At 50.1% G+C, this 15,874-nt stretch overlaps 1 protein-coding gene across 1 annotated transcript; it reads left to right on the top strand.

Annotated features, from left to right (window-relative positions):
• On the top strand, window positions 1-5,511 carry LOC116271753 (leukocyte immunoglobulin-like receptor subfamily B member 1). Its single transcript, XM_031660375.1, has 12 exons — window positions 1-23; window positions 185-220; window positions 410-694; window positions 841-1,143; window positions 1,369-1,665; window positions 1,916-2,218; window positions 2,866-2,913; window positions 3,534-3,656; window positions 3,971-4,046; window positions 4,124-4,161; window positions 4,418-4,470; window positions 5,356-5,511. Exons 1-12 carry the CDS (start codon window positions 5-7, stop codon window positions 5,509-5,511), a joined length of 1,737 nt encoding a protein of 578 aa, XP_031516235.1. The 5' UTR covers window positions 1-4.
• The last annotated feature ends 10,363 nt before the right edge of the window (window positions 5,512-15,874 follow it).

Raw genomic sequence — 15,874 nt, 5'->3', positions numbered from 1 at the left:
CCTCATGGTCCTGATCTGTCTCGGTGAGATCGAAGAGGGAGGGGAGATTCTAACCTAGGAAGGGCCTCACCCCACAGCCAAACGCTGGTGCATAAGGAGACCCCAGGGGCTCACAAAGATCCCAGGCAGGGGAGGACCTGCTCAGGCTTCAGGGGCAAATCTCTCACAGGGAACTCTCTTCCAGGGCTGAGTCTGGGCCCCAGGACCCGCGTGCAGGCAGGTGAGTCTGTCCCCAGCTGTTCCAGTTCCCTCCTCCTCCCTGGGGACAAGGGGCCTCCTCCGTGCAGCTGGGGATGGGGAATAGCAGTTCTGGGCTGACTGATGGGGGCGTGTGGAGGGTCCTGCCATCAAGAGCTGAGATCTGTTGGGTGGGAAATGACTTAGAATCCGATCTCTGATTTCCTTCCAGGGACGCTTCCCAAGCCCACTCTCTGGGCTGAGCCAGGGTCTGTGATCAGCGAGGGGAGTCCTGTGACCCTCAGGTGTCAGGGGAGCCTTCAGGTTCAGGAGTACCGTCTATATAGGGAAAAAAACCCAGCATCCTGGGTTAGACGGATACGACAAGAGCTTGTCAAGAAGGGCTATTTCCCCATTGCATCCATCACCTTGGAACACGCAGGGCAGTATCGCTGTCGGTATTACAGCCACACTCACTCATCAGAGCCCAGTGACCCCCTGGAGCTGGTGGTGACAGGTGAGAGGACACTCAGGGGTCCCAGCCCCAGGCTCTGCCCTCAGGAAGGGGGTCGGCTCTCAGGGGCGTCTCCCTCTCACAGCCCAGCCCTGGGGATGATGTGGGAGGTGTGAGTCCCATTTACGATGTGCCTCCTTCTCTCCCAGGAGCCTACAACAAATCCACCCTCTCAGCCCTGCCCAGCCCTGTGGTGGCCTCAGGAGGGAACGTGACCCTCCAGTGTGTCTCATGGGCGGCATTTGATGGCTTCATCCTGTGTAAGGAAGGAGAAGATGAACACCCACAATGCCTGAACTCTCAGCCCCATACCCATGGGTCATCCCGGGCCGTCTTCTCCGTGGGCCCCGTGAGCCCGAGTCGCAGGTGGTCGTACCGGTGCTATGGTTATGACTCACGCTCTCCCTACGTGTGGTCTTTACCCAGTGATCTCCTGGAGCTCCTGGTCCCAGGTGAGAAATTCACAGCGTTGCCTGGAGTTCCCTGAGTCTCCGGGCAGGTGGGGAGGAGCCGCGTCTCAGGGCAGCGCCAGGTGGGATGATGTTGGGACGAGAGGGCTCAGGGCTGCTGGGGCCAGAGACACAGGAAGATGAGCAGTGGTGAGGCCCAGGGGGAGAGGGAGGGTTTGTGGGGAAGCCTGAGGGTCGCTCCTGGAAACCGTGACCACCTTTTCCCAGGTGTTTCTAAGAAGCCGTCACTGTCAGTGCAGCCGGGTCCTGTCGTGGCCCCTGGGGAGAAGCTGACCCTCCAGTGTGGCTCTGATGCCGGCTATGACAGATTCGCTCTGTACAAGGAGGGGGAACGTGACTTCCTCCAGCGCCCTGGCCGGCAGCCCCAGGCTGGGCTCTCCCAGGCCAACTTCACCCTGGGCCCTGTGAGGGGCTCCCACGGGGGCCAGTACAGATGCTCCGGTGCACACAACCTCTCCTCCGAGTGGTCGGCCCCCAGTGACCCCCTGGACATCCTGATCGCAGGTGAGGAGCCCAGCGGGTTCAGTCAGGGACCCAGGCTCTGCACAGGCCCTGCCGGGGAACCCCAGCTGGTGATGGTCGAGATGAGGGGTGGGGGTCCCAAGGGAGAGAGAGACAGACACAGGGATGGGTAGGGAGGGGGAGACTCAGAGAAAACAGAGACAGAGAGACTGAGGGTCCCAGAGAGAGCCCTGGGGAGGTCTCAGCTCAGAGCAAGGTGGGGCAGCCCCTCACCCATCCTTCTCCTCTCCAGGACAGATCCCTGACAGACCCTCTCTCTCAGTGCAGCCGGGCTCCACGGTGGCCTCAGGAGAGAACGTGACCCTGCTGTGTCAGTCACAGGGATGGATGGACACTTTCCTTCTGACCAAGGAGGGAGCAGCTGATGCCCTCCTGCGTCTGAAATCAAAGTACCAGTCTCACATGTACCAGGCTGAATTTCCCATGGGTCCTGTGACCTCAGCCCACGCGGGGACCTACAGGTGCTACGCCTCATTCAGCTCCAACCCCTACCTGCTGACTCACCCCAGTGAGCCCCTGGAGCTCGTGGTCTCAGGTGGGGGCCCTGACCCTGTCCCCTCTGAACTCAAAGGCTCAGCTCAGGTCCTGCCCCAGGAGAGCTCTGGGCTGGGATAGAGTGAGCAGGGATCTAAGCGGGGCTTAGCCAGAGGGGGACTCACCCTCAGAGGGGAGGAGGACAACAGGGCCCTCCCAGGCATGCCCACCCTCAGCGGCATCGCCAGCATCATGAAGAGGAGAGGTGGGTGGAGGGAGCGGCCTGAGGAGGCCACATGGCCCGTGTAGAGAAATTTCGTTTGAGGTGGGGACTGCAAGGAAGCCCCGCTCCTCAGCTTCCTCTCATTCTTTAACCCAGGACCCTCTGGGAGTCCCAGCCTCCCACTCACTGGTCCCACCCCCACACCTGGTGAGTCTCTCAGGCCTCTGGGCTCAGAGGGAGCACGGCCTCCCACACATTTCCCAGAGTCCCATTCCCCTCGGGGACTCAAGCTCGGGCTTCCATCTTGGGAGCTGGGCAGAGCCAGAGGAGGGGCCACAGGCTCCCAGGGGCTCAGGCTGGGCCGGTGAGGGGCCGGGGGGTCGAGGCAGAGGGACGTGTTGGGGCCCAGCCTGGGGGAGGAGCAGCCGGGCTGACATGGGGGGCAAGGCAGCCCCAGCCCTCACCTTCCCATCCTGACCCAGCAGGCCCTGAGGACCAGTCCCTCAACCCCACGGGGTCGGATCCCCAGAGTGGTGAGTGGGGGCTCTGAGAGGAAGGTGGGCGGGGTCCGGGGAGGCAGGGGTGGATTCTGTCCTAGGTTCAGCCTCCTCTGAAGATGGTGACGTGGACAGGCCCCTCCCCTGCCTGGGCCTCAGTTTCTCCAGGTGTAAAGGAGAGAGGCCTGCAGGTGGGAACGTTCCTTTCAGCTCTGACTCCCAGCTGTGACCTCCTGGGAGAGGAGAACTCCCAGGGAAGCCTCCCAGACCCGATTCCGCAGGGGCTTGTCCTGTCCCACCTGCAGCAGTGACGGTGACCTGGGGCAGGGGAGGGGAGCAGGGCTGTGGTTCAGGACGGTCAGGCTCTTTCCCTGCATCTCCGGGGCTCAGCTGTGGTGCAGGGAACAGGGGCTGCGGGTCAGACTCCCGGGTTCCCTTCCCAGCTCTGCCGCTTCCCGGCTGGGGGTCCTGGGACAGGCGGTTCCCCTCTCTGAGCCTCAGTTTTCCATCTGTAAGGTGGGTGGGTGTTTCCATTCCGTGCTGTACGACTGTTGTAGGGGTTGGAGGTGGTGAACAGAAGGTCCAGCAGTCACCTGCACACAGTAGGAGCTCATTTCAATGACATCACCCCCATTTCTGATGTCATCATGCTCAAGGTCTGGGAAGGCACCTGGGGGTTGTGACCGGCGTCTTGGTGGCCTTCGTCCTGCTGCTCTTCCTCCTCCTCCTCCTCTTCCTCATCCTCCGATATCGACGTCAGGGCAAACGTTGGACATCAGGTGAGTAGGGAAGGGGAGACCCTGTGGGCTGACTGAGGGTGGGCTCAGGGTGCAGCCAAAGGGAATCCAAACCACTGGGCAAATGCAGCTTTGAGGAACTGTTCCAGCATTTCTCACCAGGCAAATGGAAAAAGCACTTAATGTCAGTCGCATCTACAAATGTAAAGTGTCCTTCGGGCTCTGTCCATCTCATGGGGCATTTGGAACACGGAGGCAGGAGTGTTTTCCGGTTTCCTTCCTTACCTTCCAGCTGTGTGTGGGGGGCAGGGGGCTCTGATGTTCCCAGGGCTGAGGCTCTGTGCTTCTTCCTCCAGCCCAGAGAAAGGCTGATTTCCAACATCCTGCAGGGGCTGTGGAGCCAGAGCCCAGAGACAGAGGCCTTCAGAGGAGGTAATTCTGCCCGAAGACCCCAGACTCCCACTGGGCCCCCCCGTACACTGCCCCTAAAGCTCCCTTTCCTCCCCCAGGTCCAGCCCAGCTGCCGACACCCAGGAAGAAAACCTCTGTGAGTGACAGGAAGAGGGGACCAGCCAGGAGGAGATGGGGGCCCCAAAGTTTCTGTAGCAATGGGGAAAGGCACAGGCTGGAAAGGGTCTGGGGTTCAGGGTGAGATGATCTCACCCCACACTGTGGGACCTCGGGAACATCGCAGCCCCTCCCTCATCGCAGTGGCCCTGTCTGGGAGCTGGGCAGGGGCCGGCAGGACTCAGAGGTCTCAGGGAACCTTCCCAGGAGACAAACCCCTTGCTCTGTCCCCGCAGATGCTGCCGTGAAGGACACACAGCCTGAGGACGGGGTGGAGCTGGACAGTCAGGTGAGACCCCGCCCCTGTCCCAGGCACCAAAGGCCTCCTGGTGCCAGATCTAATCCTGCAGGACTTCTCTGTCCTCTTCCCCCGGTTCTCAGCATCGTCAGGGGTGGACCCCTCCTTGTCCAGCACGCTGCCTCCCGCCTGCTGTGACCTCACTCTCTCCTGCTGTCCCAGGACCTCGCGGGCCTCCTCCTGGGTCCCCTTCTCGCTCCTCCTCCTCTGTTTGGCCGTCTGGTTGTTAGAGCGCCCCCCAGGCCTCAGGAGGATGAGGAATAGATGAACCACCCCGGTCCCCTGGGCTCCCTTCATTCATTCATCCAGCGAGTGTTCCCAGGAGCTCACTGTGGATCAGGCTCCCTGTGGGAGCTGCAGACACAGCAGGGAGCAGAGCCACCCCTGCCTCTGGAGCTCACCTCATGGTGGGAAACAAAATGCAAATAAATGCAGTGTCCAGCAGTGCAGCGTGCTGTAAGAAACATAAACCAGGGAAAGGGCAGAGAGTGTGGGGCAGTGGGGCCAGTCTGAATGGTAAGGGGAGGGCTGTCTGCTCAGCTGTCATCTGAGAAGCCTGGACAGAGGGGGCCACAGGATCCTCTAATGGACGAGCCCCTGCAGGCAGAAGAAACAGCCGTGCAAAGGTCCTGAGGCAGCAGCGAGCTCTTGCAGGAAGGCCGTGTGAGGCTGCAGCCAAATGGGCAAGGTCAGAGTGAGGAGGAGAGGCCAGAACCACAGGGAGGGAGCGGCCAGACTCTCCACGGCCTTAGGGCATCCCTGAGATTCCATCAGGAAAGGGATGTAATCGAATCATCCTGGGAACAGTGAAGAAAATTGACTCCAGGGGGTCAGAGAGACTCAAGGACACCCCCCACCAGTGTCTTTCTCCAGCAGAGCCCACACGATGAAGACCCCCAGACAGTGACATACGCCCAGGTGAAACTCTCCGGACCTAGGAGAGAAATGGCCTCTCCTCTCTCCGCACTGTCCGAGGAATTCCTGGACACAAAGGACACACAGGTGAAGAGGAGGCAGGATGGGATTACCTGAGGTGAGTCCTTTCCTCTCCAGGCCCCTCGGCCTCCCCCACCCCCACCACGCCCTTCCCCTCTCACTCTCCCCCACCGGCTGCTGCATCTGAAGACCCCCAGGATGACCTACTTCAGCTGCAGAGCTCTGACTCCTCAGACGGGAGTGCACCAGAGCCTCCCTCCAACCCAGGAAAGGGAACCTCCAGCTGAGCCCAGCGTCTACGCCCACCCTGGCCATCCACTAACCCGGAGGGGACCCAGACCCCACACTCAGCAGAAGGAGACTCGGGACTGCTGAAGGCACGGGAGCTGCCCCCAGTGGACACCAGTGAACCCCAGTCAGCCTGGACCTCTGGGAACTTTGGGAATCGCTTGATTCTGCAGTCTAAATAACTAATATCCCTACATTTTTAAATTAAACAACAGACTTCTCAATAATCAACGAGTTAACTGAGAAAACTAAAATCAGAAGTAAGAATGTGCTTGCAACTAAATCACAATATAAATATTACACACCACACAATGAAATGGAAAAACTGCAAACCACAAAAAAAACCACTAGGAAATGAATGACGTTGGCTTTCGTATCAGGAATTTAGAAAGGGAATAACAAATTATCCCAAATGAAGGTGTGAGAAAGGGAATAATAAGAAAAAGCAGAGTTGCTCATGAGGAAAAACCAAAACTTGAAAATTCAACAAAGCCAGTGAAGCTCATTCTTGAAAATATTAATTACACTCAAATCCTAACTACATTGAGCAAGAAAAAGAAAGAGCAGGCACGCATTTCCATGTGGGCGTGAAGAAGCAGACAGCCCAGCAGATCCTACACACATTTTCAAAAACTAACCTCAGAACAGGGTGCAAACCTATGCCAATATACCAGAAAATGCAGATTAAATAGATGAAATATTCCAAACTGGAGTTTACTTAATGAACGTAAGAGTAATCAGAGAATCTGACTCATTTTAGATGTGTGTGTGTGTGTGTGTGTGAGAGAAATATACTGACTAATAAAAATGTTCGCATGGTATAAACTCCAGTTCACAAAGCTTCATTGGTGATTTTTTACAAATATTGACACACTAATGAAACACACAAACACACCCAGAGCATCACAAATGTTTCTTGAGAATAGAAAAAGAGGCAATGTGCCTGGGTGCGGTGGCTCACGCCTGAAATCTCAACACATAGGGAGGCAGAGGCGGCAGATTACTCGAGGCCGGGAGTTCAAGACCAGCCTGGCCAACGTGGTAAAACCCCATCTCTTACTAAAAATACAAAAATTAGCCAGACATGGTGGCGCACGCTGCAATCCCAGCTACTGGGGAGGCAGAGGCAGGAGAATCATTTGATCCCAGGAGGTGGAGTTTGCAGTGAGCTCAGATCCCACTCCTACACTCCAGCCAGGTCCATAGAGCCAGACTCTCTCAAAAAATTAAAAAAAAAAAAAAAAAGTCATCACATATAAAATGGAATTTTCCATTCTATAAAAGGCACGTTTGAAACTCTACAGTTTTTTTGTTTCAAAATAATATTTTTTATTTTGTTTTAATGGTTTACTTTATTTTATTTGGCAATTTAAAAGTCTACATATTTAGGGTATACAACATGATATTTTAGTATATATGAATACCCTGTGAAATCAGTAGGTCAAGTTAATTAACGTATCTGTAATATCACATAGTTATCTTTTTGTTAAGAGAACATTTAAAATCTACTTTTTTTTTTTTTTTTTTTTTTGAGACGAAGTTTCACTCTTGTTGTCCAGGTTGGAGTGCAGTGGCGCAATCTCAGCTCACCGCAACCTCCACCTCCCAGGTTCAAGCGATTCTCCTGCCCCAGCCTCCCGAGTAGCTGGAATTACAGGCATGCACCATCATACCCGGCTAATTTTGTATTTTTAGTAGAGACGGGGTTTGTCCATGTTGGTCAGGTGGGTCTTGAACTCCTGACCTCGTGATTCACTCGCGTTGGCCTCCCAGAGTGCTAGGATTATAGGTGTGAGCCACTGCGCTAACCCTAAAATCTACTTTCTTACCAGTGTTCGCGTATACAATCCATTGTGAGCAACTGTAGTCACCGTATTGTACAACGGATCTGCTAAACTCACTCCTCCTGTCTAACTGAAACGCGGTATCCTTCGATGCAGTGCTCTGATCCCACCCCCGCCCCCTCAGCTCCCAGGAACCACCTTCAACTCTACTTCCATGAGTTGAACTGGGGCAATCCACAGGTAAGTGAGATCAGGCAGCAGGGGTCTTCCTGTGTCTTCTTTACTCCACGTAGCGTGATGTTCTCGAGGCTCATCCATGTCACAAATGAAACGATTTCTTTCTTCTAGAAGGCTGAGTAGTTTTTTGCTGTGGATACACTGAGCATTTCCTTTTCTCTATCCACTCGCCTGCTGGTGGACACTTGGGCGGGTTCCATGTCTTGGTTATGGTGACTAAAGCTGTCATGAATATGGGACGGCGGGCGTCTCTTCAACGTACTGATGTCGTTTCCTTTAGATACGCACCCGGCAGTGAAATTGTTACAGCATAGGGCAGTTCTGATCGTTAACTTCTGAAAAACATCTATAGTATTTTTGCGGTCATTGTACTCATTTACATTACCACTAGCAGAGTGCAGGGTTCCATTTTTCCACTTTCTCGCCAACACTTGTTACTCTACTTTTTTTTTTTTAGATGGACCCATGCTCCGTGGCCCAGGCTAGAGTGCAGTGGCGTGATCTCGGCTCACTGCAACCTCCGCCTCCCGGGTTCAAGCAATTCTCCTGTCTCAGCCTCCCGAGTAGCTGCGACTACAGGTGCCTGCCACTATGCCCAGCTAATTTTTTTGTATTTTTAGTAGAGACAGAGTTTCACTTTGTTGGTTAGGCTGGTCTTGAACTCCTGACCTCAGGTGATCCACCCGTCTAAGTCTCTCAAAGTGCTGAGATTACAGGCGTGAGACACCGCGCCTGGCCTATTCTTTTTCATAGTAACCACCCTAACAAAAGTGAGGTTATAGCTTATTGAAGTTTACATGTATATATGTATATTTATATATGAAAAAGTATGTATTCATATGGATCCATACATACATATGCACATATGTGCAGATGCGTATGTACATACATGCATGTGTATGTATATATATACACATATGTATACACATGTATGTGTAAAAAGTGAAATTTTGCAGTGAGATATCACCTCACAGCTGTCACATTGCCTGTTATCAAAATGGTAGAAGATCAGATTGGTGAGCATGGGGAGAAAAGAAAATCCTTACACACCATTGGTGGATGTGTAAATTAATACAGCCATTTTAGAAAACAGTATGGAAGCTTCTCAAAAAACTAAACGTGCAACCACCGTGTAATCCAGCAAACCCAGAGGAAATGATATTGACACACAGAAGAGATGTCCACACTCCTAAGTTCAGCACTATTCACAATTGCCAAGTTTCACAAACAATTCTGTATTTTTGAATAAGGATTCATTTCTGCTCTCCTTGTAGAGAAAACGGGCTCTAATTACACATTAGCTGAACTCTGAGTACTCACTCATGTGTGTTTCGGTATGTGGTTTTCCCAGTCTGAGTACTCACCCATGGATGTATCTGTGAGGGCGCATGGTCACGCGTGTGTGTGTGTTTCGGTATGTGGTTTTCCCAGTCTGAGTACTCACCCACGTGTGTGTCTCTGAGGGCGCATGTTCACGCGTGTGTGTGTGTGTGTTTTCGTGTGTGTTTTTTCCCATTTTTCCTCCCTCGAGGGTATCACATTACACATTTTGAATCCTGTGATCTTCCAACTAAGTTTCATCATTTAGAATTGCTTTCACTGAGTGTGAAAACAGTAAAAAAATTTTAAATGTAGCTCTGGAAATACCTTCCTTTCCCTTTCACTCTCTATCAAGATTTGTGAAATTTTTTTAAAATTTATTCTTATTTTAAGTTCTGGGGTGTATGTGCAGGGTCTGCAGGTTTTTTACACAGGTAAACGTGTACCGTGGTGGTTTCCTGCACCTACCAACCCATCACCTAGGTATTAAGCCCAGCATGCTTCAGCTATTTTTCCTAATCCTCTCCCTTTCCCAACCCCACCTCCTCCAGCAGGCCCCAGTGTGTGTTGTCCCCCTCCCTGTGTCCACGTGATCTCATTGTTCAGCTCCCACTTATAAGTAAGAACATGCAGTGTTTGGTTTTTTGTTCCTGCGTTAGTTTGCTAAGGATAAAGGCTTCCAGCTCCATCCATGTCCCTGACAAGGACATGATATTGTTCCTTTTTATGGCTGCATAGTATTCCATGGTGTGTATGTGCCACATTTTCTTTATCCAGTCTGTCGTTGATGGGCATTTGGGCTGATTCCATGTCTTTGCTACTATGAATAGTGCTCCAATAAACATACGGGTACATGTATCTTTGTAATAGAATCATTTACATTCCTTTGGGTACATACCCAGAGACTGCTGGGCCAAATGGTATTTCTGGTTCCAGATCTTTGAGGAATCGCCACACCATCTTCCACACTGGTTGAACTAATTACATTCCCACCAACAGTGTAAAAGTGTTTCTATTTCTCTGCAACCTCACCACCATCTGTTTCGCCTTGACTTTTTCATAATCGCCATTCCAACTGGTGTGAGATGGTATCCCATTGTGGTTGGTTTTGACTTGCATTTCTCTAATGATCAGTGATGTGGAGCTTTTTTTCATGTTTATTGGCTGCATAAATGTCTTCTTTTGACAAGTGTTTGTTCATGTCCTTTGCCCATTTATTAATGAGTTTGTTTCATTCTTGTAAATGTGTTTAAGTTCCTTGTAGATTCTGGATGTTAGGCCTTTGTTAGATGGACAGATTGCAAAAAGTGTCTCCCATTCTGTAGCTTGTCTACTTGCTCTGATAAGGATTTCTCTTGCTGTGCAGAAGCTCTTTAGTTTAATTTGATCCCATTTGTCAATTTTAGTTTTCGTTGCAATTGCTTTTGGTGATTTTGCCATGAAATCTTTGCCCGTGCCTATGTCCTGAATCATATTAAATAAAGCATAAGGAAAAAGATGTAGAAGGGAAAGTACATGTAATGGTTAAGGTGACTACGGCCAACCCGTCCCCGTTTCTCAAGATGAAGCCTGACGTGCTGGGTTTAATGTGTGAGACAAGCTGCCAACAGGTCGTTTACTTTTGTCTTTAGTAATGTGGGTTAACATAGAATTCTTCGCTCACCATGAATTTCTGAAGGCATCTCTTTAGTATCTCCTGGTGCTGAATTTGGTGTTGGAAGTTCCAATCCCAATGAGCATGCAAATCCATTGGAAATAATTTGCATTTTTACCAAGAAATAATTTTAGGATTTGTGTTGTTGTTGTTGTTGTTGTTTCCAGGCCAGACCTCTTTGTATTTTTTTAATGAGTTGAAAATTATGTAATATAAAAATAACATTTTAAAACCCACAATTCAGGCCAGGCGCAGGGGCTCATGCCTGTAATCCCAGCACTTTGGGAGGCCGAGGCAGGTGGATCACTTGAGGTCAGGAGTTTGAGACCAGCCTGGACAACATGGTGAAACCCTGTCTCTACTAAAAGTACAAAAATTAGCCGGGCGTGGTGTCGCACACCTGTAATCCCAGCTACTCAGGAGGCTGAGACAGGAGAATTGCTTGAACCCAGGAGGCAGAGGTTGCAGTGAGAGGAGATTATGCCATTACATTCTAGCCTGGGCAACAGAGTGAGACTCTGTCAAAAAGAAAAAATTTAAAAAGCCCCGCAATTCAGCCTAGGATATGTGTATTAAATTTACATTTGATCTTTTTCTTAGGATTGGTTCGGTATTCATGCTCTTTTTGGTTCCATATGAATTTTAGGATTGTTTTTTCTAATTCTGTGAAAAATGATATTGGCATTTGGATGGGAATTGCATTGAATCTGAAGATTGCTTTGGGCAGTATGATCATTTCACAATATTGATTCTTCCAATCCATGAGCATGGGATTTATTTCTGTTTTGCGGTGCCATCTACGATTTCTTTCAGCAGCGTTTTACTGTTCTTCTTGTAGAGATCTTTCACCTCCTTGGTTAGGTATCTGCTTAGGTATTTTTAATTTTTTGCAACAGTTGCACAAGGGATTGAGTTTTGCAGCAACTTGGATGAGCTGGAGGCCATTATTCATGACACCACATCCAGCTAATTTTTGTATTTTTTGTAGAGATGAGGTTTTGCTGTGTGGCCCAGGCTGGTCTTGAACTCCTGGGCCCAAGTGACCGGCCCGCCTTGACCTCCCAAAGTGCTGGGACTGCAGGCATGAGCCACGGTGCCCGGTCTATCATAGCACTTTTGATCGTGAGGATAATTCCTCCTTCTTGTCATTCTTGGACACATGCTTCCCACATGCCTCACCTTCCAGAGAGGGTTTCTACCAGGGCTGTGCTGGGAGCTAAGGCTGGAAAAGGGGAGATGGTTCCACCCGCCAGTGCCACATGAGTCTGCTCAGGGCTGTCACCAGCAGGGGAGGGGCCAACGTGAGCCTCAGGCTCGCATGCGGGACAGACGCCCATGTGTGATAACGCTGTAGTGAATCTGTTTCGCACACATGGAGGCGGCGGCTCAGGGGTGACCATGGACCTGAGTCAATGGGCAGAGATACCCCAGTGCCATCCACAAACACAGGGGAGGAGGAGCCACAACTCCCTACTTCCGTCCAAAACCATGACCCCTCCCTGAGTGTGAGGGCCCGGGGGTTCTCCTCTGTCTCATACAGAGGTGGAAACCTCCCCCTTAGTGACCGCCTGACATCGCAAGTCACCAGCAGCCACTCGGCTCTGACCTCTTCTGCTTCTTAATGTTTCCTGCCTATAACAAGAAGTTTCATTTCTCATTTTCTTTGTAGGACTGTGGCTGCATATTTCAGACACATTATAAGCAGGTTTTCCCAGTGCTGGGAGCAGATGTGGGCTGTTGAGCACATCAGTCGCTCACCATGACTGTACAGTCCAACACCAGGATCCACACATGTGTCCACCCCTCAAGTCTTAACCCGGTCTGGAAATGTGCATGACCGAGGCCCTCCCATGACCCAGGCACAACTGGCCCCCAAACCACTCAGGAGGGGGGTTCATGACAACAGGCTCCAAATGAGGAAACCGAGGCTCAGAGATGGGACTTACTGCCCAAGGTCATGCAGGCAGGGGTGAAGGTCAGCAATTCAGAAAAAATTAACTCCCTATCCCACCCCGAAATCAGAACTCAAGACTAAGTACTTGTTTCCAAACCCTTGAAGGCAGACTGAGATGCAGGGGAATGCCCAAGGAAGTGGGGTTGGGGGTGGGAGGGACACCGAGGAGGCAGGAATGACTCAGAGGTTACTTTTAAGGGAGGGAGAGGTGAGCACTGTTTAAAAAATAAGAAAAAAAAAAAAAAGAGGGAAGTCTAAGAAGGAAACTGGAAGAAATAAAACCCATACTCCAAAGACAAAAGAAGAGTCAGCATTTCTTTATTTCTCCTTTTTTTCTCATTGCCATTTGCAGCTCAACTTGAAGTTCACAGCCAGATGTGCGACGCGTCTCTGCCGATCTGAGTCTGCCCTGCAGCAGGGACCTGCAGCTTCCCTGAAGCATCCCCAGGGCTGGGCTGCCATGGTAAGGATCCCACAATGCTGTGTTGATGGACAGGCTGCAGGAAGGAAGGAGACCCCACGGGGAGGCTCTGAGAAGAACAAGCCCCCAGTGACCCTCACTTGGACAGGACAGACTCAGAAAGGTGCTGGGTCTATTGACTCCTATGTCCTGATCCTTGGTGAGATGAGGACAGATGGGGCAAATAGCAGAAAAGGGTCAGGGAGATACCATTTCTGTGCGAAGTATCTGAAGAGAGCCTGGTGCCTGCCCCAGCCCCAGCCTTGGGGAAATGGAAGTCAGGCTCCCGGAGGGGGCAGTTCCTCTTCCTGTGGGGCTGCTGACGGGACAGCCTCGTGATGGAGAACCCAGGCTCCCAGTAGATTTACTCCATCCAGGAACTGTGGCCTCCTCCATCTGCAGAGCCAGGGGCTGTGGGAGGAGACGCCATGACTCCCACACTCATGCTCCTGATCTGTCTTGATGAAATTGAAAGAGGGAGCAGGGAGACTGTAGCCTGGGAGGAATCCCACCTCACAACTTGGTCCTGATTGAATAGGAGACCCCAGAGGTTCGCAGGGATCCCAGGGTGGGGAGGATCTGCCCGGGGTTCAGGAGGCGAATCTCTCACAGGAAGTTCTGGGACCCCCTCCCTAGTGTCGCTCCTGTGCCTCAGTGGGATTTGGAGAGGATGCCTTAGATTAGAGGGAGTTGTGTCTTTCAGCAACAAAACCATACGAAAAACACCTGGCATTTCACGTCAGTGGATAAAGCATATCTTGTGCCAAATCAGGACCAAACTGCACTGAAATTTAGGGCTCACACTACAGTTACTCACCTTTGAGGAAAAGCATCCCAGGTTGGTGCCTATCTCTGTGATAAACATCTCCCTTCCTGGCTACAGGCAATGGGTTAAAGTAACACTGGCTGAAGAGACACTATATTCACCTGATGATTATACTGAAAAATAGCCATAAAATTGTTCCCTCCAAATCCAGTTCCCTTTATGACAAGTCTCAAAAGAAGATATACAAACGGTCCACAAACATATGAAAAACGTGTGTGTGTGTATATGAAAAACGTGTGTGTGTGTATGTGTGTGTGTGTGCATGGAATACTACTCAGCCATAAAAAGGAACAAAATAATGGCATTCGCAGCAACCTAGATGAAGTTGGAGACCATTATTCTAAGTGGAGTAATTCAGGAATGGAAAACCAAACATCGTCTCTTCTCGTAAGTGGGAGCTAAGCTATGAGGATGTAAAGGCACGATAATGATATAATGGACTCTGGGGACTCACAGGGAACAATGGGAGGGGGATGACGGATAAAAGACCACACACTGGGTACAGTGTACACTGCTCGGGTGATGAATGCACCAAAATCTCAAAAATCGCCACTAAAGAACTTATTCCTGTAACCAAACACCACCTGTTCCCCAAAAACTATTGAATTTTTTAAAAAAACAATAAATAAAAATAAATTTATCACATTAACAACAACAACAATGGCAAAAACCCAAATTCACGTAGAATCATGTTTTCATGGTGTATGCATGTTATAACATGTCACTGGTCTTTGTTCCCTTATGTGACTGAAGAATATTCCATCCTACGGCTGTATCACATTTTGTTTATGCATTCACCAATTGATGGACATTTGAGTTGCTTTCACTATTAGCTATCATGAATAATGACACAAAAGGACATACATTTGTTGGTTTTTTCATTTTTGAAAGGTCATAATTATTTATTTTATTTTATTTTATTTTATTTTGAGACAGAGTCTCACTCTGTTGCCCAGGCTAGAGTGTGGTGTGATCTCAGCTCACTGCAACCTCTGCCTCCTGGGTTTCAGCAATTTTTGTGCCTCAGCCTCCCAAGTAGCTGGGATTACAGGCGTGCGCCACCACAAGTGTCTATTTTTTTTGTATTTTAGTAGAGACAGGGTTTCACTGTGTTGGCCAGGCTGGTCTCGAACTCCTAGCCTCAAGCCTTCCATTCGCCTCAGCCTCCCAAAGTGCTGGGATTACAGGCATGAGCCACCACACTGTGCCAAAAGGTTATAATCATTTAAATTCGGGTTGCAACTGTATGCTTACAATTCTCTACATTTAGATTAAAAAACATTTTATTTATGGTCAATCTGGAACATAATGCATCTTAATTCAGTTGCCACTGATGTATATAGAAGGCTAAAAGGAGAATTTTTTCTTTTTTTTTTGAGATGGAGTCTCGCTCTGTCGCCCAGGCTGGAGTGCAGCGGCGCGATCTCGGCTCACTGCAAGCCTCCCGGATTTACACCATTCTCCTGCCTCAGCCTCCCAAGTAGCTGGGACTACAGGCACACACCACCACGCCTGGCTAATTTTTTGCATTTTTAGTAGAGACGGGGTTTCACCGTGTTAACCAGGATGGTCTCGATCTCCTGACCTCGTGATCCGCCCACCTCGGCCTCCCAAAGTGCTGGGATTACAGGCGTGAGCCACCGCGCCCAGCCAAAAAGGAGAATTTTTATTCACATCTAGTAGAGTAACCAACCATAAAATCATTAGTTACTTTCAACTTAATAACTAATTGACATTTCCCAAATGAGCTGTCCTTAATCCTGATAATTCTTTATTTTTTTTTTAATCTATTTGCCACAGGATGCTGATTTGCAATAGGAGTCACGATGGGAATAACCAAAATTGAGTAAATGTGACAAAAGATTGACAAAATGTTTCACACCCTTAAATTACATCACGTCAAGAATGAGGAGAAAGCATTGCAAAAAGGAGACTA

Source organism: Papio anubis, chromosome 20, assembly GCF_008728515.1.
Source record: "Papio anubis isolate 15944 chromosome 20, Panubis1.0, whole genome shotgun sequence".
Taxonomy (NCBI): Eukaryota; Metazoa; Chordata; class Mammalia; order Primates; family Cercopithecidae; genus Papio; species Papio anubis.
The sequence above is the reverse complement of the archived record's forward strand: the minus strand, read 5'-3'. Positions and strand labels throughout refer to the sequence as shown.

Excerpts from the sequence above, each read along its gene's own strand:
- LOC116271753 (XM_031660375.1), top strand. Across the intron at positions 3,657-3,970 it reads GGGCAAACGTTGGACATCAG|CCCAGAGAAAGGCTGATTTC; the intron begins GTGAGTAGGGAA and ends TTCTTCCTCCAG. Across the intron at positions 4,162-4,417 it reads CACCCAGGAAGAAAACCTCT|ATGCTGCCGTGAAGGACACA; the intron begins GTGAGTGACAGG and ends CTGTCCCCGCAG.